We start from the raw sequence: 27,406 nt of genomic DNA, 5'->3' as shown, positions 1-27,406 counted from the left end.
ATCAGAATTAAATATGAATATTTCCTCATCACCGATGTTATGAAGGACATCGAATGAATTGGAAATTTCAACTTTTTTGGCAGATGGCCCTGGATTAGGTTCAGCAATCCGTTTTCTTCCGGCCCTTGAACCGGCCGAAGACTTCCCCATGCTGGAAAGAAAAGAGAAAATATGAATAAAAGAAAATGAAAATAATTTTAGCACTGAAAAGTGCTGATTGAAATACAGGTAAGGAAAAAATAAATAATGTAAAATGTTCCTGCAGGTACACAGCAACGATACGATGCTCCGGCGTACGTGTTGACGGCTCAACGGTACAGATGGAAGTGATGACAGTTGAGTTAATTTTTCAAACCCATGGTCAACAATTCCTTAAGCTTTGTTGGCCATGGGTAAATTCTGCAACTGCCTCATAACAGTAAAAAGCAAAATATAGATGAGTTCAGAGTTCAGTTGTAGTTCATCAAGAGTTTTATACAAAAGTATACTTTGATATTTATACATACATACAAAAGTATTCTAGAAATATGTTGATTACAAAATTTAAAATTTGATATTCAGTTTTGTTTTAAAAAAATTATTGAGATTCGATTTTGAGTTTTGGTTATTTGATGGATTAGAAAATTACTGAAATGCTACCTGTCATAAATTATGATAACACTCATTCAAAAAGTTTGATATCTTCTAAACGAATTCAATCTTTATTCGGAATCATTTCATTTTTTTTCCTTTTAACAGTGCACTCCACTCCTAAGAAGAATCGTCACCTATTTATCCAACCGGTAAATACAGAATATCTTTATTTTGAGTTGTAGTTTTTTTTTTCTTTTCATTTTCCTGCCTCCCATTCATTCCCGGTTCCCTGTCGCTCTGAGCTGGCTGCCTTGACCGAGCATAAACCGGATTTCGCGAAATCGTGACATAAATCTGTCGACACGGTCACTGTTTAACAAAAATGAAAGACAGTAACAATAAAAAAAAAGGTGAAGCCAGCGAGCTTTCCATCGTTTGTACCTACCCCTCTTTATGGAGTCACTTATTATTATATTCGATCGTAAGGAACAAATCTTCCCCAAAGTAGGGTGAGTTATTCAATGTTTGGTCAGTTGTGCGTGAAAGTCGTAAATTTTCGTTGTCAGACTCATACTAGAGCGATAAATTAATGCAACTGTTGATTGCATCACTAGCAGCAGCAGCAGGTCGATAGCCGGTTCAACTACCTTATCGAATTCTTAACCTCGATTCGGAGCGAGAGTAACAAACTGACGACGACGCACGGATGGATTGTCACCTTGCAAAGGAACGGCCGTCACACGACCGTGAATTTGGAGGAATTGGTAAGATACAACTTATACAACCAGTTTGTTATTGAGAGGGTCAATAGTGGTGGGCACCATTGACTTTTTTTTCCAAAACTGACGCGAAAGTGTAACCTGTGCATATATGACGCTCTTGACACCGGTTGTTCTCTACGGGCACGAGAAGTGGATATTGCTCGAGGAAGACCTTCGCACACTCGCAGTATTCGAGCGATGAGTGTTAAGAACCATATTTGGCAGCGTGCAGGAGAACTGAGTGTGAAGGCGAAGGAAGGACCACGACATATTGTAAATTTTCTACTGTGACTGGAACAGCTTTGGCGGTTGATCATTACGGTTTTTATACCACTTTTTTACACTTTTCATGGCCGTGATCTCGAGAAATTAAATTAAAAAAAAATCATTTGTGCAAAAGACATTATTTTGAGTTTTAGGGTTTGAAAATTACAAAGGTTTTCTATTGGTTTACTTTTCCAAATTTTCAAAGAAATTTCACATCGAATTGAATTGAAAAAATTCAAGCAAAAATCTAATAGTTTTGTACAAATTTTGTTAAATTCATAAAATTTCTCTACACTTTATTCAGTAATGTCAAAAATGCACGTAATGATTTCTTTCCAAATTTAAAAAAAACTTTAGAACTTAAAATTTGTTTGACCATGCATCATCATCTTTAAAATATTTTTCCCTAATTGAAAGGAATAGGTAAAACAAACAAATTCACAATCAGATTTTTTCTGCATTGTAGATTTGTTTTTTCATCAGTCATCAATGATTGATTTCACTGAAAACTGATACATTTTAAAACTTATAAACTTTATATCACGAATACTAAAAGTTATAGACAAGTTTGACAAAAGATTTGAGTTCAGGATGCTAAAATCTACCGAATCAAGCATAAAATCATGGGCATGCATCTCCCTTTAGTTATCAATTAAGAGTTCTAAAAAATAAGTTTCTAAAACGGTTAGACGAGTATATTTTAAAAAAATCTTCTTCAATGATACGAAACTTATCTTTCATCTTCATATTTTGTTTGAATTTCCAAATAAATTTATCGAAATTTAAAGTCAATTTTTTTAAAACTTTATGAAATATTTTTAATAAGTTTCTCTGTTTTAAATTTTGATTTTTCGTGTTCTGAGAACATCATCTTCTTGGATGAAAGCCATTTAAACAAAATTTTGAATTAGAAAAACATAGTTTCCACCTTCTGTCCTTTCCAAGACCCAATATTTCAATTGAAAGCAACAAAATATTCAGATTCTGAAATTTTAAGCTTTAAAACTTGCGATTATAGACTTTTCATAAATTTCCATTAAATTATATCTTGATTTTAATCAAACATGATTTTAAATTATTCTCTCGAAAGTTTGAAAAAAGTTTCGGAATAGCAACTTTGAAGTCAAATTTTAATGCGCAATGTTAACTTAATTTGTGCTTTCAATATTTATAACAAAATTTGGAATCCATTATTTTTATTATTTTTTATCAGTATCTTATTAATCATTCACGAGATCACTCAATTTACAATCTGTACTTTGTCAGTATAATTGAACTTTTTTTTTTGAAAATATATAAAGTTATTATAAACTTCAAAACTAAACGTTTTGAACCTTTTATTTTAATAACTGGAAGAATTTGAACATAGAAAAAGGTTTTATTTTTGACTCAGATCACTGCCACTCTTGAAATTAAATAAAATATTTTCATCTTTTTATCAAATTAAATTCAATAATAAACTTTTGAATAAATTGTCCTTAGTTCAAATTGGGTTTATTTTACTATCGAGAATTCACATTTCAAATCATGATTTTTTTATATCATGTTCAAGATACTACAGCGGATTTGTTTATCAACTCTTAGATTGAAGAGTGAGAAAAGGACTATAAATTAAAATTAATAGTAAATAACAGTCATTATCATTTTTCTCATAATTTTTAATCGTGTTTAATTTATTTTAGAATTCTGATTTTTTTTTTAAATCTGGTGTTATATTTTATGTATTTTACTTCTGTGTATTATCTATTATGTCCGAAGCTTTATTCGAAATATTTATTTGCATTCTTTTTCTGGTGAAACATTTTTTTCTCATTTGAAAACTAGACTGTTCAGAATTTATTTTCAAGCAAATTTCTAGTTCAGAATAAGAATAAGAATAACATCATTTTGAATAATTTATCAATGACTTACCGAAAACAGAATTGATTTGAAACTATCATTCCGATTTATACTGAAAGTTTTATTTTATTTTTAAACTGCGACCCAGAGATGGGTCTTGACTCAAACATTCAGTCAGCGAAACGTTTTTGTAGAGAAATGAATCCAACTGTGTTAGATGAAATTTCAGGGACTAGATAAGATATATCGATTTTCTCTTATCTAGTCCCTGAAATTTCATCTAACACAGTTGGATTCATTTCTCTACAAAAAAAAAGTTTTATTTTATTTTATCAGTAAAATTTATTATTTTAAGAGATTGTTGTGTATTAATCATGAGTAAGAAAGTGGTGTTAGAAATCAATTTCCTTATTTATTGTGTATTTTTGGTGATGTCATTAGTTTCAGCTAAATTTGAATTTCAAACCGTCCCCCCTTCTCGATGGACAGAACCTTCGTACGGGTCTGGCAATATATAACGTCTAACTTCAGTTTTTTCAGGCACTGAATATTTTTTGTTCGAGCACTCAATAACTGACTTACAGCGTTATTCCCAAAGTTTGTTTTTTTAATGAAAATTTCTTCAAATCCAAGCAAAATCCAGGCATTTGATTTTAAAAATTGACGACTAAAAACCGAGCATTATCCGGCAAATTGGTTAAAACCCAGAAATCCCTCAACAAAAATCAAGAAAAAAAATTGAAAAGAATTTTTTTTCGTCAATATCCGTCGACAGGTTTTAAATCGTATTTAAGGCTTCTATAACACCTTTCATGAACCCTTTGAAAATGATTAATAAAGCGCCGGCCACATCCTGGTAGTCAATGAGGAATGAAGGAAGGATTGTTAGTAGGATACTTCATAGGATTAATTAACAACCTGTTAATTCCAAAGATTAATTTTGAAAAATTTAGAAACAATGGTAAGTCAATATCAACAACTATAGAAACCGTCTATACGTCTGCGAATCTATTTTGAAATATCCATGGAAGGATTTTGTTAGTAGGGAAAAGGTTTATAGATCAGGATACATGTTGGTGAATGGCGCGATCGAGTTTTCCTACAACCCCTACTCTGCTAGATTTTTCTTAAGGAAACTCCTATTGCTAACTTTGAGGCAGTGAAAAAAAGTTTAAAAGTAAATTTAAAAAAGTTTTTGAATTTATTTAAACTAATTGTTTTCCTTATTCTTGTTCTTGATACACTAATGTGTATCAAAACGACCCTTTTGATTAAAGATACTTCTATTAAACTTCGAAGAATACTCATGATGAGATATACAAAATATTAAAATTTTGTCAATGGATGCAGTGAATTTCCTTTCTGTTCCTTTTAATTTTTAATTTGATATGTAGGTTGTGATAACATACTAAAATCGTTTTTGGAAAATCAACAGTGCAATTCAACTATTTGCCTCAGTTTGATTTCGTGATTGCACGGATGTGGAATCAAAATGTGTAAAAAATGTGTAAAAATTAAAATCATAGATTTAAAATTCATAAAAATTTAATAAGAATTCAACATTAGAGGAAGCTGGAATATACCCACTTATAATATTTATGCTGAAAATAAATTTAAGTCATTTACTTTCAAATATATAGTTCTTTAGATTTTTTTGCTTTCAAAATGTTAAGCCGATGAAATTCTACTTGTTTTGATATTGTCGAGATCCTACTGAAAATATTCTTATACGACAATGTGAAATTTGATAGATGTTCATGATAGATATACTCTTTTAAAATACTTTTAAAATTTGTGATAAATTTTGAACTTTCGAAAAACATTTAGAAAAAGGGATGATTTAATTAAATAAATAAAGGCGACATAGAAATGGCAATGAAAGTGATAGAATATTTATAATCCATTCAATTATATAACAAAATTTAGTATTACTTTGTAACAAGGAACCAGCGAGGGACCGCATGTCAAAAAAGGTCCTTAATAAAAAAAAATGTCAGCTACTAATAGTTCCATACCACAAACTTCATTTTTATTTTTGAACTAGATGCAGCATTATCTGAAAACTATGTTGAATAGGTAATTTTGATAAAGAAATATTCAAAATAAATGACACCTGTCTATTAAAACAAGTTTCCAAAAATTTATAAAGCACTGCAGGTTTAATTACAATTCTGAAAAAAATAGTTAGGAATTTACTATTTTTGAGATAGTTAGAATCCTTTACTTCGTACTAGTAGGTTTATTGATGAACTATTCAACAACCACAATAATGAAATTGAACAAAATAAACTGATCTTGGGTCAGTATTTGTTTTGAATTCCTACTTACTAATTATTAGATCATCAAACAGATAGCATACGTAATACAGAACAATTTAGCCCTAGACAATGAAAAATAAACAAATAGATTTTTGGCATACTGATTCTGAAATAAAACGCTCATGTATTAAACATATTAAAATAAACTTTTTTACTCTCGCTGTTCTAAGATTGAGAACTGCTGTATTCCACGGAGTAAGATAACACAAACTGGAGAAAAAGGGAAAAAAATACAGAGAGAACAACACCGTTCCATGAGTCCCGGAAATCGACTTAAGTCAACGAGCTGGTACAATGTTTCAGTTCATTCTTTTTTTACTGCATGGTGCATAAGTTAATGATTTTTCACAATGCAACTGAAACTTTCTTCTATTATTTTTTTTTAACACTATAACTTGATACATCACTGAAACCCTAGCTAACAGTGCAGGTAACTTTTTCTAATCATCAGATTGACATCTGTAGAAAATATTCTGATTAACCAAATTCGTCTACTCCGGTGAAAGTAGAAAGAAAATCATCTGAAAATTCCGAATTATGTAACATTAAAAAATATTCTCCCAATTTTTTTGCTTCTGTATCACTTTCATTCATTACAGTTCATAGAAGGAGGAAAAAAATAATACTTATCTTGCAATTGCGTGCTCTATCCATTCGTCAAAACTGGTCATTAAGAAACATGCTGGTGCGAGCGAGACGGAACGAAAATTTTTTTTTTTTTTAAATTTATTTTTAAAATAGAATTCACCAGAGCACTTTTCACTAAAACTTTACATTTCATCCTCAAACAAAAGGCAAACTACTCAGCGCTGTTGGTTTTTTTTTGCGAAAAAGCACAACTAATTTTTGCAAAAAAAATGAATTATTCGGACCCTGCTTCAGTTTATCAAATCTCTTCAAATGATAATTTTCTCATGTAAAAATTAAACTGTTTCCTCTTACAGCGTATGTCAAACATCTCGCTCGCCAAGAGCTAAACAACCAATAATATTCCGGAAAATTTCCAGGTTTCCTTCAAATTTTCCACAATGTTTTGGATTTATTCACTGACATAGAATATTATGCCCATCAGGCCCATTTCTAAGACTCCATTTTGGCTTCTGCTCTCGACAATTCACTGCACGGTCATTGCTTGCTCGTGTCCATTTGAAAATTCGATTGATACTCCATTTCACACATGAATTTGGTAGATTTTATTCACTTCCCGAATAGGATTGCACCATGAATTACAGACTCACAGACCAGACATTTATTCCACAAGGCTTCAATTAAAACTCAAACCATATTTCTGTATACCAAAATTAACAAAAACGAGAGAAAAAACGTGCCGCCTGGAAAAATACACCCGGTCTCGCCGCAAGGCCTGCTCTATTCCCTTTTTTGACTTGTTAAATTGAGCAAGTAAGTATCTCTTTCATAGCAGGCGGTTTATTCTATTGTGATTTTTGTAAATATACAAAATAAAATAAAGAAATATTTTGGAACCGGAACAGCACTAAAATGAATGCGTTGAGCTCATTTTCAAGAAATTCCCGCCTTTTTCCCACATTTTCTCCATGGAATTTAGATCCCGATTTTATACCACTTTTGAGAGAAAAATATATAAGATGATATGAATGAACGTGTGAATTCAATAGGTTTATTTAGGGGAAAAATGATTCATAATTTTTTTATGGAATTTTTTTTCAAAAACTAACTTCAAGAAAACCAAAAATAGGGATGAACAAAAACATTCTATTAAATTTAAATAGAAGGTAATAATGTAAATTTACCTACGACAAACATAAACCGTACAAAAAAAACAAATTTTCTTCATGATTCCAGCTATTAAGAGGCCGCCTTTCAATAATAGTTGGGTTTAAAACTATCCAAGTGGGTTATTTTCCATTTTTACTCAAATGTGTGCTTTGAAAGTTCCATAATGGCTGATTAATGATTACCAAGAGAAATTCTACCCAATTCTCGAGAATGAATTTTTTAATCCAAAATATTGAAAGTAAACAGAGAACAAGGGAATTTTCCGGAGCATTTCACATGAGTTTTCCGAATATAGCAACTTGCCCACTACAGTTCTGATCAATAGCTACATCACAAGGGAGAATTCAAAGTTGACCGGGAGAACTTGTTCGGATATTTTTGCAAACGCTGGATTGGGGGTGGTCCGGTGGGCTGACTGGGGGTGTGTGAATTCGATCCCGGACGAAATCTGAATATGTGTGTTAATCGTCGCACAACCATTGACGAAACTTTTATAACGGTGGTTAAACCCAGATCTTTAGCTGTTTTTTTTTCGTTCGTTCATTCGTCCGTCCGTTTGCTCATTGGTTCGCCTTATCCCCGGCGCATCTAAACTGGCCCGGTTCAGTTCCTCGAGTGAATGCTTTCTTCTTCTGTTTTGTTCCTGATCGATGAAGCTGCTGCTGTCCCGGGGAGATTGTTGTCAGTATCGCCTTATTAACTTTTTTTACCTTCTTCTTTCTATACCTGTATATACAAACTCTTTCCGGTTACAAAATCGCGATGGTCATTCAATTTTAATTGGATTTTTTTTTGGCTTTAATGGGCTGGAGCCCTTTAGTGGGTCTCTGGAGTATCCGCCAGTTGACCGACTGTCCGGGAATCACGGTTATAATTTTGACAAATAGAGCCATTAAGAACAGTGGTTTTTTCGAGGGGTTTCCGCAAACCGTAGAAGCTTCTTCACCGGCAAACATCCGGTCGTTGACATCGGGCGCATTTGGAGTAGATTTCAATTCGACTTACTGCTGGATCCCAATTCGCTAATGGTTCAAATTTGTCACAGCTTGACGACAATGCGGACGGTGAGAAAGTGACCCCCAATGTTTAAGGCCAGGCAATGGCACGCGGACGTTTCACTGTTGAATGGTAATCAAAATTCACCTCAGACTTTAAGCGGTCGTCGTCGGGTGGCCAATTGGTAGCCTCAGCTCCTCAACTAGTAAATACAGCCCCTAGGGAAGCAGATCACCACTTAGTTACTTTGGCGCGCCAGCCAGGAGAACTACGACGAACGCGATAACGACCATCGACCATCATCATCCGTACGGTGGGTTTATGGAAGCAAACCAGTAATATAATTATAACTGTACATTTCATCGAGTTCAGTGGGAGCTTAAAGATCTGTGGGCTCTGTTTTTGCCGCTCGATTTGTCAGAGCTTGGGTCCCGGGTCCGTTTTGCTGGCTAGTATAGTTTGCTGCAATCCGTCCAAAAAGAACTCCTCCGGGCGGGCGGGGAGGCGCGTTCAACCAGAGGGCGAAATTTGCAAACAAGTTTGCGAGCCTAGATCTACGAGGGGCATCCGAAAGTTCTTTGATCCGAGATGGATTGCTCAGGATGGATAAACATAGTTTGGATCTCTGGGATCAGACCGTCAATTGTATCCAAGAACGCCAATAAAAACATAATGTAAAATTTCTTTGCATAAATAATTATTTCAACTTTGTTTCGGTATCAATTTTTTAGAGTAGGTCCCCACTACTTCGCCACAATGAATGAATGGGAAAAATTTGATGATCGCATTTCAAAAACCGACGATATACATTTTGTAGAAAAACCTAACCGGTGTAAAATTTAGGGGTACCTGAAAGAGCTCAATGTTTCGGATTATGATCCTCAAAAATCACCAAAGGAGGGACCCAAGGAAATCGGAAATTCGAAAATTTTAATTATCATGTGAATCGACTTAAAAATGCATAAAACGTCAAAATCTGATGTTATCTAAAAAAATTTTAGTCAAAAATTTACTTTAAAATGTCAAAAATCATCAAAGGAGGGACCAATAGAAATTCGGAAAATCTAAATTCATATTTTTATCCACAGTTTGTCACCCAAATTTAGGATTATATTTTTTATTTTTATTTTCGTTCTTCTCCGGAAGTTTCAAGGCGAGGCGAGTTTCCTGACAGAAAACTCGTCAAGTGCCCACTTAAAATTTCGTTTCGATTTCCTTTAAATTTTTTTCAAAATTTCTACCCATTAACGGGTCTACCATTTTGCGTACAATTTGACCAGGGGTAACATATGAAAAAGGCGATGTTTTGCCGAAACTATGCGTTTTAGACCTATAGTGTCTTCGAGACAAATGACCAACATTACAAGGGCTATGAAATTAATCTTTTGAGAAACTGATGAAACCACCTAGCAGTGAGATAAAAAAAAATAACTAAAATTCCTTTTCCCAGAATGCGCCATTTACCAAAAAATCCAACCAACCATTTTTTTTCTTGAGTCAATATTGTAGTTTGTTAAAGGATTGAGTTATTGTACTTTGTTAGAAAAATCTAACTGTGACTTTACAATCTGTTTTAATCATTCTTAAATGTTTCCGTTACGTAAAAATTTCATAAAAATATTTATTCCGATGTCAATCGTTAGGGTATGTAGGTACTTCTTAATGCCATTTTTTCAAAGCAACAGTATACCTTTAATTTTTTTTAAGAAAAAGTTTTCCAAATTGTATGATATGGGTTCACTTGATCCCTCGAGTCCAAAAAGATATTTTTTTTTCTCTGAATGGATGTTGGCCGTTGCTTTACACGAAAATATAAACTTTTACCTAATTTGTTCAGTTATTTCCTGATAAATAGGACTCAAAAAAGTGTTTTTTCTCTAAAAGTTAGAAAATTGCGCTTTTAAGTATGCAATGAATATAGAGACAGACGTTTAGATTTTCTTTTTGTCTGACGTTTATAAACTCTGAAACGAAAACTAATCATGCAAAAAAGTCAATGGAACTTTTATCTTTAGATTTAGCATGATTTTTGTCAAAGCCTAAGCACGCTGATTGAAGGATCAACTCTCCTTTTATAAAGGATTCAGTCTCCTTCAACTTTTAAAATATCACAATTAGTTAGTACCGTAATCCGGGGTTATATTGATCACTTTTTTCAATATATTTCGGTTATTTTTTCTGTTAAGGGGAATGTGGCATGTTTTATATTTTTAAACCAGTACTGAACTCCTACTTTGGGGTGTCATTGATCAGTCTCTATTCTGACGGTTTTAACGAGTTTTTTTGATCATAAAGGATACAAAACACCTTGATAATAATTACAAATTCTAGTTTATCAATTTAACCTTGATTTTTAACATTTTGTTTTGAAAATATTTATAATCGAAGAACGAACTATGATGCTGCCTACATTTAGGGGCAAAAATAATTATAATTGCTAAATAGTTTGAGCTTCAAATTACAAATGAATTTTACCTTCATACATTCCCCTAGGCCCTCCCACTATTTCCATTTTCATTTTTTCTTCAAAGTTTACGATTTGATAGGGTTCCTATCCATTTGTCCAATACGGGCTTACTCTTGGAAAATTTCCCCATTTTTTAAATATCAAAAATTTATCATTAAATGACAATAAAAATAGCACTACAACTGTTCATATACAAAGGAAAAAGTTGTTCTTTCACATTAAACAACCCGTTTGCTTCTAAAGGCTTTTTGGTATGATCAGGAGAGATGTTTGTTTGCGAGCCTTGGAAAAATAGATATTTTAATATTTTGAAATTATATTTTTTACTAGCAGAAAACAATTTCAAATGCAAATTAAATTTTCCTATTTTATACTCTATTACTAGGCTTTCAATCGAAGAAAACAGTTTTCAAAAATTCAAACCATAGACTGAGTTATTGATGATAATGTGGAAAAGTTTATTGTTGGTCAAATTTACCCCGATGATCAAAGTTAACCCGTTTTACGGTACCACGAAAGCGCTTCTAGTTCATTTACGGGTTGATGTATTGACCTATGTTTCGGAGCACATAAACTTGAAATTATACGCTGTCATAGAACGCAAAAGACGAAGATATGCAGATTTTTTCCAAAAAGATATGATGAAAAAGAAAAAGGGATTAAATATCTCCATTCTCCCCTTCCTAATAATTCAAAAACCAGATGTTTGTGAATTTTTTTTTTAAATTTCAGTATGGATAAAAATTTTCAAGGCGTGTTTTTTTAAATTAAAAGTAAAAGCTAAAAATAATAACAATACCAAAAATACACAATAATTACTGTACTTTATTTCAAACACCATTTTCCTTCTCATGATTATTGCACAAAATAAAAAAAAAAAAAGAAAATTCAACTGATAAGAAATTTTCGAGTCAGTGCTACTTCCGGTAAGTCATCGACAATTTTTTTATAATGTCTTATTCTGGCCTAGAAATTTGCTTGAAAATAAATTTTAACCAGTCTAGTTTCAAATTTGAAATACATATTTCCGAAACGCAGATTAAAAAAAAAAAATCTTAATTAAAAAAAAGTAAGATAAGTTAAAAAATTATCCATGAATTAATAAAGTTTGTTTGTAAAATGATAATAATTGTTATTTATTATTCATCTTAACTTATATTTCCTATCTTCATATTCAATTGAAGGGTTGGTTGAAAAATTCCACTGTAGTAGTTTGAATTTAAAAAAAATCCTCACAGTTTGAAACGTGATGATGAAGATGTAGTTGATGATTGAATTTGATTTGATAAAAAGAAGAAAATATTTTATACTACTTCGAGAGTGTCAATGATCGAATTGGGGAATAAAATTCTTCCAGTTATCAAATAAAAGGCAAAAAAAGTTCTTTTTTGAAATTCCACAATGATAACCAAAATGATAACACACATGTCGTGTCGTGACTCGTGAATGATAAGTAAGAAACTGATAAAAAAAAATAAAAATTTCAAATTTAGTGAACTTTGCGCAAATTTTGCTTAAAAGTTGCTACTTCAAATCGTTTTTCGGTATTTTTAAAGATTAATGAAAAAATAACGATCGATTCATAAATCATGATAAAACATGATTTAGTATATAAAAATAAAAAAGCTTATACATTTTTAATCGCAGATTTCAAGTATAAAATTTCAAACTATGAATATGAATATGTCACTTTTAGCTCAAATATTGGATCCTGGAAAAACAGAAAGTAGAAACTATGTCTTTCGTATTAAAAATTTGGGCCTTTGAGGCTTATGTTTTCAGAACACTAAATTTTGGAATTGAAGAACAGGAACAAACTTTTTAAAAATATTTCTAGAAACTCAAATAGTTTGACTTTAAAATTTTGAAAATTAAAAAAAAAAACTGCACTACAAATAATATCGGTTTATTTATTGGAAAAACTAAAACAAAATATGGGGATGCAAAAGAAACTTTTAAACATTTCAGTAAGAAAAATTCATATTTTAATAAACACATTCGTCAAATTTGGTCTATCATCTTTAGTTTTAGTGATGTAAAATTTATTAGTTTTGAAATGTGTAAGTTTTAAGTGAAATCAATATGATTAATCAACAAATGTACATTTAAGAAAATCAAATTCTGAATTTATTAATTATACTTCATTCCAGGGTCGTAGGAAGAACCGGCTCATGGGAGGGGTTATGGTGAAAAAATATATCCTGTAACATTGTTGCTTGAACAATACATGCATAAAAAAAACTAAAGAAAATATGTAGGTTCTAAAAAATGAGTCAGGTTTGAATTATTTTACAATAATGGTTAGTATTTGTTAATTATAAATCTTAACGTTCGAGAACATGTTTTAGGCCAATTTTTATATGAAATTTTGAAAAAAAAAAATGGATCATGAAGGTTTCATTTCAAAGAAAACTTATAGTATTCATTCAAAATAGCAAGTAATAAACTATTTCTTTTTAACCATAATTATAATAATTTTAAGCATTTGTGAAAATTCATGAAATATTTACAAATAAAAGTGAGAGATTAAGTTCGCGGTTCAAATCAGATTTATTTTCTACTCTTGTAAACTTGATTAAAATTATAGACTTTAGTTTGTAATTTGATTTTGACTAATTTGCAATATAAATATTGTTAAACAAAAAACAAATAAAATATATTTACAGTTCAATTTTCACTTGAATATAGTATAAGAGTATAAATTTACCTACAAAACTTCAACACTAATGATTGAATTCATAATTAGGATCCTGTGAATATTTTTTAAAAATTCAAATCTGTATTTTCCTAAAAATGAAATCAATAAAAGGAATCCAAATTTATTCTTAAACATATTTGTCATTTCTTCTGATTTGTGTTTCCAGATTGACTCTGATTGGATATTAAATTTTAATTTTGAATCCCGAATAAAAAATTTGAAACTACGATATCCCTCAATGTGAATCCTCTACTAATTCTCATATTGATATTTTAATCTTGATTAAAAACCTGATTTCGAGCTTAATCTGTATCCAAACTTCAAATTTTAATTCCTTATCTGGATAATTGAACCTGAGTTCAAGATTTGAATTCCGAATTTGAAAACGATTTTTGAACCAAAACGCGAAATTGGTATCAGAACCCTCAACCAGAAATATCTTATTTGAATTCTATTTTTATGGCTTGGTACATGAATATGTTATTTAGCAATTAATTCAAAATTCGACTGGTGAATCTGAATGAAAATTGCAAGCTATGAAACTTTTTAAAGTTCCGATTCTGCATAAGAATCGAAAGTAAGAATTTCAAATAAAAATCTCAAAAATGGTTTGATATTTGAAATATTGACTATTCGCATATTCCGGAATTATGAGTTTTGAAAATGGAAAATGCAAAACCAAAATTAAAATCAGGATTTTGAACCAATGATGATCCATACTGAAATTCAAGAACAATAAATTGGAAAATCCGAAATCCGATCACAGACATTACATTTCAATGTTTAAATAAAATTTGGAACCACAAAATCCGAAATGATTCTGACCTAAGCTTTCCAGATTTTTCCCGCAAGTATTTTAGCCGTGCGTTTCCTCAATAAACGCCAATATCAAAATTATTCGATAAAAAATTTCAGAAAAAAAAACAATTTAAATGTTGTTTTTTTTATCTAAACACATCAGTCAATCATATTTAAAACTCCCAAAAAAAGCCTTCATTAAAATTTTGGTAAAATTCTCACGACAATTTTTTTTGCAAAATACATGATTTTAAAAGCTCAATTTATTAAAATTCAAATTGACATTTCAGGTAAAAGAAAACAAATACAAAATTTACAATTTACCCGACTTTTCAGCCTTTGGTCTAAGCGTTCCTCAAGAAGGCAATTCAAAAATATCTGAATTTTTTTTTAAATATTGCAAATTTCGCAAATTTTGGATTGATTCTGCAAAAAATGGTGAAAAAAATATGTGGGACTGAATTTCAAAAAATGGAAAAAATAAAAGAAAAACTTTAGTAGAATTGTGGACCTGGTATAAGATTCCGAGGTTTTGATTTCAGTTCTGAGTCGAGATTGTTACTCTAGAATCATTTCGGCCGATCGTCAAAATTTGATGAGGAATTTGAAAATTTGAGTTTAGAGAAGATTGCTCTTGGTATTTTTTTACCCTCATGAGGCGGGTTTAACCCCCAATCCCCACCGCACCAATTCTTTCCTACGGCCATACTTCATTCAATTAAGGAACGATATTTTGATGATGATGATGATGATGATGATGATGCATGACCTAAAAAAGTAAAATTCTACAGTTTTTACAAATTTGGAAACATATTATTACAAGTATTTCTGACATTGCTGCAGAAACTTAAAAATACTTGATTTAATTTTAAAAAAATTCTAAATTTAAAAATTATCTCAAATTTAATTTGGTTTTAGAATACATACTTCTATAACTATTTTCGCAGAACTCCAAATTACTTGAAGTCTTGAGGAAAGTTTATTATTAATTTTAAACTTTAAACTTTTTTTTGTTTTAATTTTTTTTTCAAAAATGTGCAGGAATTTTTTGAATGATTCGAACCTATTTTTACAAGTTATTTCAATAAAATTTAAAAAAAAAATCAAATTTAGCTTTTAATTGTTTGCACCTTGAAAGAATGTGATTTTTGTGGCCTTGGGTAATTTATCAAAACCTATTTGAATGTGATGTTGAGCATGTAAAAAAAACAAGAAACACAAAATAAAATTGAGCAATTTTTTTTAAGAATATTTTCATTTGTATATCAAAATTTTTAGTAATAAAGTAGCAAATTCTTGATTTAAAATTTTTGTTTTGATAATTCTGATGACCATCCTTAGTGGTAAACACTATAACAATAAGTATTCGATGAATATATTTGAAGGTTGGTTTCAAACTCTTAACTTGTTTAGTTACACTTCTTAATAAAAAAATGATTTGTCAAGTTAGTTTCAATTCAATACAAAAGCTAGATTGAATTGCAAGTCAGAATTTATAATTAAAAATTATTTTAAGTTCGTGAACATAATTTAGTGTCAGGAAATGAAATGTCTCAAGCCTAAGATAATTTTAGACGAAATTACGCCGGAGGAAAGCCAAATTTCTGACTTGTTTGTTAACACTTAATTTTAAACACCTTTAAAGATCGAGTAATTTTCCATAACAACGGTGAAAATTTTACTTTAAAAAATGTTCTTGAGACCCGGAGGGAGGGGGGAAGATGGGGGGGGAGGCTATTTGTTTTATAAAAATATCATGAAAAATTTTTGGAAGCCTGACATACAATTAAAAATCTGTTGATAAATTTTGCTGAAAAAATTTTTTTTTAGGCCGGAACAAATATCAATTTCTTTTTTTGTCACCCCCTCCCTTTGAAATTTACAAAAAAAAACCATAAGGAGGGAGTAAATAAAGTTTGAATTTTTTGATGGAAATTTCAAAAAAAATGATCAAATATCCGAAAGATTACAATGGCAAATAACAAATTGTGGAAGATGAGTGTTTAATCACTTTTCGTATTCTTGATTTTCTTGAATTTTGTGATAAAAAAATACTTGATTATAGGTTTTGCGCAATGATATAGTATGCAAATTTGTTGCACACTAGCTTTCGTGCAATTTATTCCATTTTATTAGTTTTTTTTGCATTATTTTTTATTATAAACCCCCTTCGCGATGTTCCAACTCCAAGGGGCAAAAGAAGGATTTGAAATTTGTTCCGGCCGAATAATATTATTCTTGATTCTTGATTTTTGTTGAGTTATTTCTGAGTTTTGACAAAAAATTTCCGGATATTGCCCGGATTTATGGTCGTCCAGATTAGGCTAGGTTGTCCGGCTCGGATGCGTGCTGAAAACATTCTGGGAACCTTATGCTAGATGATTTGAATTTTTGCCTAAAATTTCTGGCTACGTCGACGACTTCATTTTTCTACAAAAAGTGACTATTTTTTCGAAAAAATAAAAAATGATCAAACACTCTGTTAATTCTGTAAAAGTAGATAAAATTTCCTCGAAATTAAGAAACCTTTCACTGTTGTTGATTTTTTTTTTTGAATAAAAAAAATCCCTTACGCAACCGCGCTCGCAAATCATTAGACCTCAGCATTGGAGCATGAAACGAACCCCCCAATTTGGCGCAGATAAAATCCGATCGTTACCGATCCCTTATAGCTGATGAATAAAAGAAGACTCAGCGGGACCACCGGTTTCGATTTCATTGAATTAAATAAAGTCATTCGAAATGTAGAAAATTCGCCACAGCACCTTAAGTAAAACTATCATAGAGATGTAATATGCATACAGCCACCACACCTGTCTTTCGGTCCGCCGTTGATTTTTGTTACGGAACACCGTTTTCACTTTCCACGATTTCTTCCACGACGATTGTCATTCCCGGCATCGATACTACATGCTCTTTTCCGTTGCCGCGGTTTTTTTCTCTTTATGGTGGTATATCTACATGGAAAATCGGCTGTTGATTGAACGGCCAATTCAAATGCAATCTGCCACACGCGCCATTATGATTGGCAAGCAGCATTAAATGCAACATTAGGATGATCCATAATTTTTCTGAATTCCAAATGCGCACAAGTTCAGCAAAATTCATTTAAATACAGATAATATTGTTTGGAATATGACTACTGAATTTAAAATCAAATGGTTTGGATATTTCTTATGATAACATTTTTGGCGTTTTTTGTAAATCCATTTCTCACAAATTTAATAATAAGTTCAAACAAAGTATTTGCGTACGCGAAGGCAACTTGTCAATTTTTAGTAGATAAGGAACAAAAAAGGATTAAGAAAATAAGTGAACCGTCCTAAATGCGATTGGTAAGATATGATACAGTGAAATTGCAAGTCTTTTTTGCAAATGTTTTCACCACGAAAGAAACATATGTGAATTTTCCACTTGAGCTAATTGATGCCTTTAGACGAACTACGCAAAATCGCAATCAAATTCAATTTTGTCATTCGGTATGGTTAATTCATTGAATCGATGGCTGATCAATAAAACATGAGGGCTTAATATTGCCTAGATTAAAAATCAACAGCATTTGTTTGACTAAACTTAATCGAAGTTTATGGCAGCTTCTGATTAGTTGCTTTTATTCAATAGATGTTATGAATCTACGTTTAAGCTTAACATATGACCTTAATTTAAGAAATTTCCAGGGTCATTACAACATAGTCGCTCCTTTGAGAGACTTCAATCATTATCTTGAATTGTGACAGTACAGCCTAAAACATTGAAGAGTTTTACATAACCGCAAAGTCGCACTGTCAAAACATGCAACATTTTATGTCAGTGATTAGTGTTAAGCTACATTCGCACGGCCATTATCCATCGAAAACGCACCACACAAAAACATAGACTTATCTTCCGGTAACCTAACCTATCAATCATCTGGCAGAGTCGCCTGTCGCCTAATGGGGCTCATTTGGTTGAGAAATTTTCGATTGTAGTCCCCGACAGCTGGGTTAGAGAAAAAAACGTAAAAAAATCGAAAAACTGAACGCAAAATTACCCACGATATGGAATTGTCTTCTGTATGTCATATAACCTGCAAACGTTCGGCTGCTGCTGGTCCGGAAAAACGATGTTACATCAACCGATATTATGGCCTATACGGTTGATGTTCAATTCAAACTTCAAGCCGGCCGTATCATTTTTGGCCATCGACCCATCCGGTTGTTTTTTTTTCTCTTCTGGCTTAACATCGGTAGAGAACCAAGCGGTTTGATAACTAGGTACTTAGCTATTTATCGAGGCTATCGAAAGTGATGGACAGCTTTAACTTTGGATTTGATTTATTTATTGTGCTGATAATTTTGGTCTTGAGATCCTTTGAGCTTTTGTTTTGGTGCCATTTTACATAGAAGTCATAAAGCATCAAAAACAGTAATTTTTTGTATAGTCAGTTTTCAACCACACTTTTAAACGAAAAATTGGGGGAACATTGATCACTTTTTTAATTCATTTTCGAATATTTTGGAAGGGGTTGCTTTTTTGTAACTCTTAAGAGTTTTAAATAACTTACTGAGGTAAGGAGTATAAAACAAGATCATTGATAGCAGAATATTCAAGCGACATTAGTGGCTATTGCTAAATGTTTGTTACAAAACCAGATTTCATGTTTCGGGGTAATTTTGATCACTATGGTTTTAACATATCTCAACATCTTAACAATTATTGTGTTGATGGCAATTAGTACAGAAGGCTTAAAACATCAATTACAGTATTCTTTTGTTTGGACTCGAGTTAATTTTTTAACGTTTTCTTTCAAAAACTACTATACTCAAAAAATGCACAATGTTGCTGCATATATTTAGGGGCAAAATTTATAAACATTTCTCAATATTTTTTGGCCTCAAATCAAATGAAATTGTACATCATGCAATTCTCTAGGTCCTCCCACTGTTTTTATGTTCTTTTTTTTAACTTAACCATTTGATAGGGTTTTTAGCCATTTGTTCTATACAGGCTTTCTCATAGAAAATGTCCGTTTTTTTAATATCCAAAAATTATCATATAATGACCATAAAAAAAACTCTAAAACTATACCTATACAAAGGAAAAAATTAAACATTCATATAAAACAACCCATTTTCTTCAAAATGCTATCATTTTATCAGGAGAGGTGTTTATTTGTGAATCTTCGAAAAAACAGATCAAACGAGGCATCATGCAACAGCAGGGTTAGATGCAAAACTTTACCCAGTTTGAAGGATTGGCTTAATCATATCACCTACAAACTTTATGTTGCTTTTGTTATCCTATACCAACACTGTTGGTGTAAAAATATTTTTCGGACAATCATCAAATTTTGAAAAAAAAAATTATAATTCAGTTACCAGTCTGAGCTAAAATGTATCAAAATGCTAATAAAGGATTCATCTTTTCAATCTAGTTTCCATCTGCTGGAATATGATTGTTTGGCATTAGGCGTTTGATAATTTCAAAATTTCATCCATCCAAACATTAATTTTTATGATTTCAGCTAGTAGAATTTTTTGGAGTATTTTTTTCCCTAAATGTATGTAGCACCCCTTTGATTTTTCATTAAAAAATATTTACAGAAAAAAATGAAAAATTTATTTCGAACAAACCAAAAATTACTGCAATTGGTACTTTATGCGTTACGACATCTCACATAAAAAAACTAGAAATTTTCTATCGTTCTCATTTGATTTTTCATTAAAATTAAAGTTTGTTGCAACTTACTTGTTTTTCTTATTAGCGTGAAAATCGCTAGTTTTTTGTAAATTTTAAAATAACTGGTGAAGTCTGACTACGTTAATTCGATGTCTCATCAACCTTAAAACTTTTGATGTAAAAGCAGTATGATTATCTGTGGACATAATGTTTTTAGAAGCCATTGAAGTTGAAAAGTGTCACATGATGTCCCAGTTGACGGTACTCAAATTATGAAAACAAAAATCGCAGTTTAAGTTTTTTAAAGCACGTTCCTTGTTTACCTCTAGTTCATATCCACGAAGCTCTAAAAAAAAGTGATTCCAATCTCGGTTCCGTAAGTTTGCTTTTTTGATATTTCTCAGTTTTCTAAATTTTGTCCCCTTCCCGAAAAACTGACCTGATCTTTTTTGGCATTTGACTGTTTTCAGCTGCTGGCATTAATCCAATTAAAAAAAAAGAAACTTTTCAAGTAACGACTTCATTCTCAACACGACCACCCTACGAGATTTTTCGAACTTTGAACTAATACATTGAAATTTATTCCAAACTTCAAAAAATCATTTATCAAGCATTCATCGAATATTTGAATGCTATTCAGTAAGTCAGACTACAGTTTTGAATCGAATTAAAAAATGGTTAATCGTCTGATTCCGACAATAATTCGAAGTCTGAGAGATAAATATTTATATCCAGGTAGACCTGAATTGACTTTCTGGGACTTTTTTTTCGGTCCAAGTCCCAGAAAGCCGATTTTTGGCGTAAATTTGTTTTATTCGAGATACTATCAGATCTCGACGTTTCATGCATTTTTAAGTCATTTGGCAGCTATATAAAAATTGATATTTTCCGGATTTCCTTTGGTGATTTCTGAAATTTAAAAGCCAATTTTTGACGAAAAAAAAATTATTTCTAGATAACACCAGATTTTGACATTTTATGCATTTTTATCCATTTGACATCAAAATTAAAATTTCTTTTTTCCTTAGGTCCCCCCTTTAGTGATTTTTAAGGGTAAAAAAACCGAAACTTTGAGCGCTTCGAGGCACCCCTAAATCAAGTCCGATTGAGCTGAAATTTTGCACAGGTCAGTTTTTTGGGATCTACGAAATGTAAATGGTCGGCTCTTGAAATTCAATCAAGAATTTTTTGCCAAACATCCATTGCCACCCAAATATACATATGAATTATTAATTACGAAAACTATTTTTGGATGTTTTATTTTTATGAACTCAATTGTATTCAATTTCAAAAATGTTCAAAATCGCTAGGGATTCTTTGTTTTCTACATTTCTTAATTTTTGCAAGCTTCCTGGTGAAACATTTTTACATTATCTAGTTAATAAACTGAGTCAGATGGCAACTTCGAACAGAAGTAAGAAGAAGAACTAACTGGGTCATTTTTAATTTTTAACTTGGAAAAACATTAGTATAATTTTTGCCCCTAAAGGTATGCAGTATCATTGTTCGATTATAAATGTTTTTCAAAGAAAACTTTAAAAAGCAAGGTAAAATTGATAAATAAGAATTTGTAAACAATTACCCTTTATGATCAAGAAAACTCTTCAAAACCATCAAAATGGAGACTGATCAATGTTACCCCAAAGCATTAATTCCTGAACAGTGACGAAATCGATTTTTAAATAAAATTTAAAGTAGTCCAATAAATTTCTGCAACCTTGTTTTATGTTCATAGGAGTCCAGTACTGGTTTTAAAAATATGAAACATGCCACATTTCCCTTACCAGGAAAAATAATCGAAAAACATTGAAAAAAGTGATCAATTTTACCCCGGATTACAGTACAAGAAATCGCGCTTCAAAGTTTCCAAGGTGCTCATTTTCAAGTAAATTTTATTTAATTCGATCAGTATAATTCAATCAAAATCGTGTTATTTTTTTTTAATCTGAGCTTTGTACGAGATAAAGATTAGGATAAGAAGAATCGATTGGTAAAGTTAACTAAAAATCGATGACTTTGGCACTTATCTGATCTGATTCTGAGGGCCTCAATTATCATTACTAGAGTTATTAAAAAAAATTTAATTGAATTAAAAAATTAAAACCGAAAAATCAGAAGAAACAAATGATTTCGAAAATTTGTTCAAGGTTTGGAACATCAGATGATATGTAGATTACATAAATTCTTAGAAAATAATTTGGTTAAAATTTATGAAGCTTTAAACATTTTTATGATGATTTTAGATTATTTTTAGATTATTTTTTATTATTGTTCGTAATTTTCCGGGTGTTTGGACTGTCCAGGCTCCAGAGAATGATGGAATATTGGGGCATATTCTTCGAGTCACTTGACGAGACATGTAAAATTCAGCTTAATCGTGTTGAATCCGGGATACGCTCAAGGATTGAAACGAAATTCAGGTAAACACTGAAAACCTCACGTAGCTAATCCGACCCTAAAGTTTTTTTTTTATCCTGGATAGGTTCTTGTAGTCAGCTAGTCAGATAAATACGGCAAGTTCAATAGACTCAGGTTCCCAATATACTTTCAAGAAACGGTCATTTTCTATTTTTGAAAAATCACAAAAAAAAAAGCTATTGTAATTTGAAATTATTTTTTTGAACCCATTTTGAATTGTTTTTGATACCCCGTTCTGAAAATTCCTGAATACAAGGATTATTTTAAAATTGCCTCGGGCCATAATTTTATATTATATATAAAGACCAAAAATTTAAAAAAGTACAAAAAAAAATAAAAAAAAATATGTTTGAGATTTTTTTTGTTAGTTTTTCCTATGGTTTAAAACAATTATCTAATTGAGATTTGATTACTGCATTTGTATTCAGGACAAAAATCTGCAATTAAAAGGCTCATCTTGCGCCTAGTTGATGTTCCAATTCTTCATTTAATTATTTGGGCTACACTTTCCATAATCTAGGTTTAGGAATAGGACGTTTAGTTTTTTTTATCTAACAAAATAATAATATTCATAGATTTAATGTTTAATATTATTATTATTTTAGAGCTATATTTGAAATATTTCTGAAATTCTATAATAAGAGATTCAAAGTTGAATTTTTCTAACTACGATTTGAAAATCCATCCTATTTTATTACAAATATTTTGTAATAAAATTGCTAGATTATAATTTTGGCTGAATTTAACCTTCTGCGTTGTTTGTATCAATAATGTATTTTAAGATTGTACTTTTATTGAAGAATCAATTAAAACAGACTTTGACAATTGAAAGAAATTTATTATGATGATATTTTACATCAGCTCTACGTTAGATTACAAAAAAACTTGTTAAAACGGTTCAATTTCTGAACACAAAAATTTCTTTGTCAAAAACATTTGATTAGGCCGGAACAAATTTGGAATCCTTCCTTTGTCACTTGAAGTTGAAACGTCATGAGAAGTGGGTTAAAAAATAATCTAAATGTTCAGTAAATTGTAAAAAAAATGAACAAAAGCTCACATGCAACAAACTTGTTTACAATCTGAATTATATAAAAATCGAAATTATTTTAAATCAAAAATTTGAAAAAATCTCGAATCCAAAAGGGGATAAAACTCACATCTTCTTCAGTTTGGCTATTGCTATTTAAACATTTTGAATTTTCGGAGAATTCTATCAATTTTTTCAGTAAGGTAGCTTAAGCTGTATTTATTCCCCCTTTTAATATTTTCGTAAAAATCGAAGGGGGGTCGGTGACAAAAGAAGGATTTGAAAGTTGCACCGGCCTCATTTCAATCTGTATATTTCGGTGGATTTGATGAAAATTCGGGTCTTAAAAATATTGAATCAACATTATCTTTGAATCTTGATTAAATTTAATCGTCTGAAATAAAAAAAAAAATGCGCAGAAATTCTTCTTAAATCAAAAATTTTTTTTTCTAAAATTCAGTCAAATTTTCTCAGAGATTGAACAATTAAAATTTGAATCTTTCAAAACTTATTTAGAGTAATGACTAACAGACTAAAGTTTGTGTAAACTTTCTTGGAGCCGACAAAATATTAATGATGTTTATTTTTAATATCGGGAATATGAAATACAATTATCTCTCTTTTCGCTACAGGTACCAAGTATTTAAATTTTGTGATTCAATCTTTTTCAAACTATCGTCTTACTATGAAGAATGCCACCTACTGGTAAATTCCTGGCAAAAAAAGCAAATCGAAGTTTGCGGTTTAAACAGTGGAACTGCCAATATTCAAATTAGTTTATTAAAATTGTTTTGATTAAGGGGGGGGTAGGGTCTAACACTTTAAAAAAATCGATTTTTTTATTTTTTTATTTTCTTATTGTAAAACATTTCAAGAATGTTGTGTCAAATTTTCAAGTCAATTGAAGCAAAACTGTAGAAGTTATAGGCCTTTATCTCCTCCTATCTAATACTGCAAGAAAGCAAGAGCAGAAACTTCAAACGCGTTTTTCTCGAAAGCACATTTTTTAAGTCCGTGGACATCGTCATTTGAAAACTACTTATCCGATTCTTTTCAAATTTGGAACATATGTTCTACATATAAAATACCAGACCCCAACGTTTTTCTTTTTTGATTTTTTTACTTTGGGGAGATTTTAGAGGTGAAAAATGGCGGATTTTTAAGTGAAAAATCGTAGTTTTTACTTCAAACAGCCACAAAAATTTCATAAAAATATTTTTAAGTTAAATAAAAACGTTGGGGTCCAGAAAAACATCTATTAAAAATATTTCGCTCTGATTTTTTGACCTCAGATGATTCTGTGCTGAGATACAGTGTCCACCGCAAATCCTGTTTTCTAAAAGGCATCCTCGGAAATGCTCCGTCACCGGCTCATTTTTCAATATTTTTCTACGAAAAAATTACTAAATGATCTTTTAACAATGCTTTGTATAATGCAAAAAATTTGAATACATTTGTTTGAACGATAGCTCTAGAAAAAAATCGTGAAAAAGGTGTTTTTTTTATACCCGTTAGACCCTACCCCCCCCTTAAAGAAGAACCACAGAAAACTGGTACATATATATGTTTTTAAGTACTTACATGCATATAACGATTTCATAATTTCCGCTTTCAGTTGACAAACTTGATGATGTCGACAGTCCTTGATTTTTCTAAACTTTTTTCAAACACCTGTTGAATAATTAAACGAACCATTAATTAACCACTTTGCACCTAAAATTCCACACTTTTTGCCAAGAACCCCATTAGACTGTTCCAATTTGAATAACCTTTTACACTAATGTGTCTCCCTTGTTCAACCAACTTTACTCAACGTCCGATCAAGTTCTACTACCTTTCACGAGGATTCCCTGGCACCAAGCACTCTATAAATAGGACGTTTGACACAAAAAAAAACGGAACCGGAATGAGGCCACTGGAATCAATCTTGATGTTCGCGCGATTCTATTCCCACTGAGTCCCCGGGATCACCAAAGCTACCCGATCGAGGTTACACAACTGAATGTTTCGTAATGGTCAAACGGTTTCCGATTTTATACGGAGCCTTCTCATCCCACGGGGTAGCAAATCCCGGAGAGACTCTGGAGGAGCGCCAATCGATTCGAGCTGCTCTCCCTAAATGGATAAACAAACTTGCAGGAAAAATAATAATCGGGACGTTCGGCCGCGCGCACTCAATCGACTCTTATCAAATTGGCAAAAGCGTAGAACGCGTGGTTTGGCAACTCTGCTACTCTGGATATCGCCGATCAAGGGACCCCCACAAACACTCACAAACGAAAACCCCTCGCCGAAGATCCGGGAAGATCTCAGTCGAGGGACCCCCTAGCCCAAGATACCTTTTAAGGGGGCTGAGCACCCCCTCAAGTTGAGGAAAATCCGCTGGGCGCCGCTAATCTTAGCGCACGCTCGCAGCTTCCCGATAAACAACAACTTGACTTGATCGAACCACTGTGAGTGAGAGCTCACGGTGGACTGAACAGGTCGATTGGAGTTCCGTCCCAAAGCAAGGCAGCCCCGACGCCTTACGGACGGCTACCATTTGCCTTGGTAGCGACGCCACCATGCATCGTAATAAATTTGGTAGGAAAGGCGCCGCGCGCGAATCGCGTGTTTCTGCTCTTGTTCCATCCTATCGTTGCGCGCCAAGCAAGGCGCTATTAGAGAGTGATGTTCAGGTGCAAACCTGCACGTAGGCCTATCAGAGAGATCTGTGGCAGCACACTTATTGCGGATATTGGGGATGATACCAGCAAAGCGAATTGGAAAAATGACATGAAAAAGCTTTTGACGAAGATTTAATACCGGCGTTGATGCTGGTGGACACATTTAAACACGAGATCGCTATAAATCGTGATCGTGATTCGAATGTCATATGACGACGCCTTGCGAAAGCCATAATAATTCACATTTCAATTGTGACGGTTGAGGCACTGATCACACTGACCTGACACTTAGAACCAAAATTAAAAGATTGTCTGTCTAATTTTTTTTTGACAGATTTTGTAGGTTCGCAATACCGACGAGAGGTACCTGTAGGAAAAATGTACCTGTTTAACCCGATTTTATTGTAGAAATTGCCTGTTTTTTTGTTAAAGTCGGGTGGCATTTCCTACCTGGGATAGAATTTCTTAAAATCGATCGATGCGCACTCTGGAATCGATATTGCGTACTGTTGGAAAAATTATCCAGAAAACGAAATCGAGTGTCCAGTCAGTATGGTCAGTGGTTGAGGCTTCAAATATTGGAAATATTTCAGCATGAAATTTTCAGGAATTTGGTTCACAATTTTAAAATTTTAATTTGTGTGAAACCTTCTCAATATATGACAAATGAAGCTAAACCGTATTCCAACAAATTACCAGATTTTTCAAAACAATACGTGTTGAAAAGTTTTGTAATGCTTATCCTAGAATAAGGTAGCCATAATTTTTCCATTTCGCATCCGGGCCTGGCAAACATTTTTAATCCAAAATCCGGGCATTATTCGGGCAATACACAGGAATTTATCGCCTGAAATCCAGACTAGAAACACCTGGAAGATTTTTTTTAATCGCAACACATCACAATATTTTAAATCGTGTTCAGGCTTCCAAAAAACCAATTTACCTACGATTTACCTATAAATAGACAAAAATGACAAAAATGACAAAAATGACAAAAATGACAAAAATGACAAAAATGACAAAAATGACAAAAATGACAAAAATGACAAAAATGACAAAAATGACAAAAATGACAAAAATGACAAAAATGACAAAAATGACAAAAATGACAAAAATGACAAAAATGACAAAAATGACAAAAATGACAAAAATGACAAAA

The 27,406-nt window shown here is 31.9% G+C and overlaps 1 protein-coding gene across 3 annotated transcripts in view; it reads right to left on the bottom strand.

The window, feature by feature from the left end:
• The window catches only part of LOC129754284 (serpin B4), a 58,248-nt gene extending 32,196 nt beyond the window's left edge, over nucleotides 1–26,052 (bottom strand). The window contains exons 1-2 of one of the 3 annotated variants that reach the window (XM_055750248.1): nucleotides 25,921–26,052; nucleotides 25,163–25,252 (exon numbers count right to left, since the gene is read on the bottom strand). In XM_055750248.1, the coding sequence (XP_055606223.1) occupies nucleotides 25,163–25,181 (19 nt within the window). In that variant the 5' untranslated portion in view covers nucleotides 25,182–25,252; nucleotides 25,921–26,052. Of the gene's footprint in view, nucleotides 1–25,162; nucleotides 25,253–25,350; nucleotides 25,602–25,920 lie in introns of those variants that run through there. The other 2 variants (XM_055750249.1, XM_055750247.1) reach the window with 2 other exon arrangements.
• Between the last annotated feature and the right edge of the window lie 1,354 nt (nucleotides 26,053–27,406).

This window comes from Uranotaenia lowii, chromosome 3 (assembly GCF_029784155.1).
Source record: "Uranotaenia lowii strain MFRU-FL chromosome 3, ASM2978415v1, whole genome shotgun sequence".
Lineage (NCBI taxonomy): Eukaryota > Metazoa > Arthropoda > Insecta > Diptera > Culicidae > Uranotaenia > Uranotaenia lowii.
Note: the sequence above shows the minus strand (reverse complement) of the source record. Positions and strands in the feature narration are given on the sequence as shown.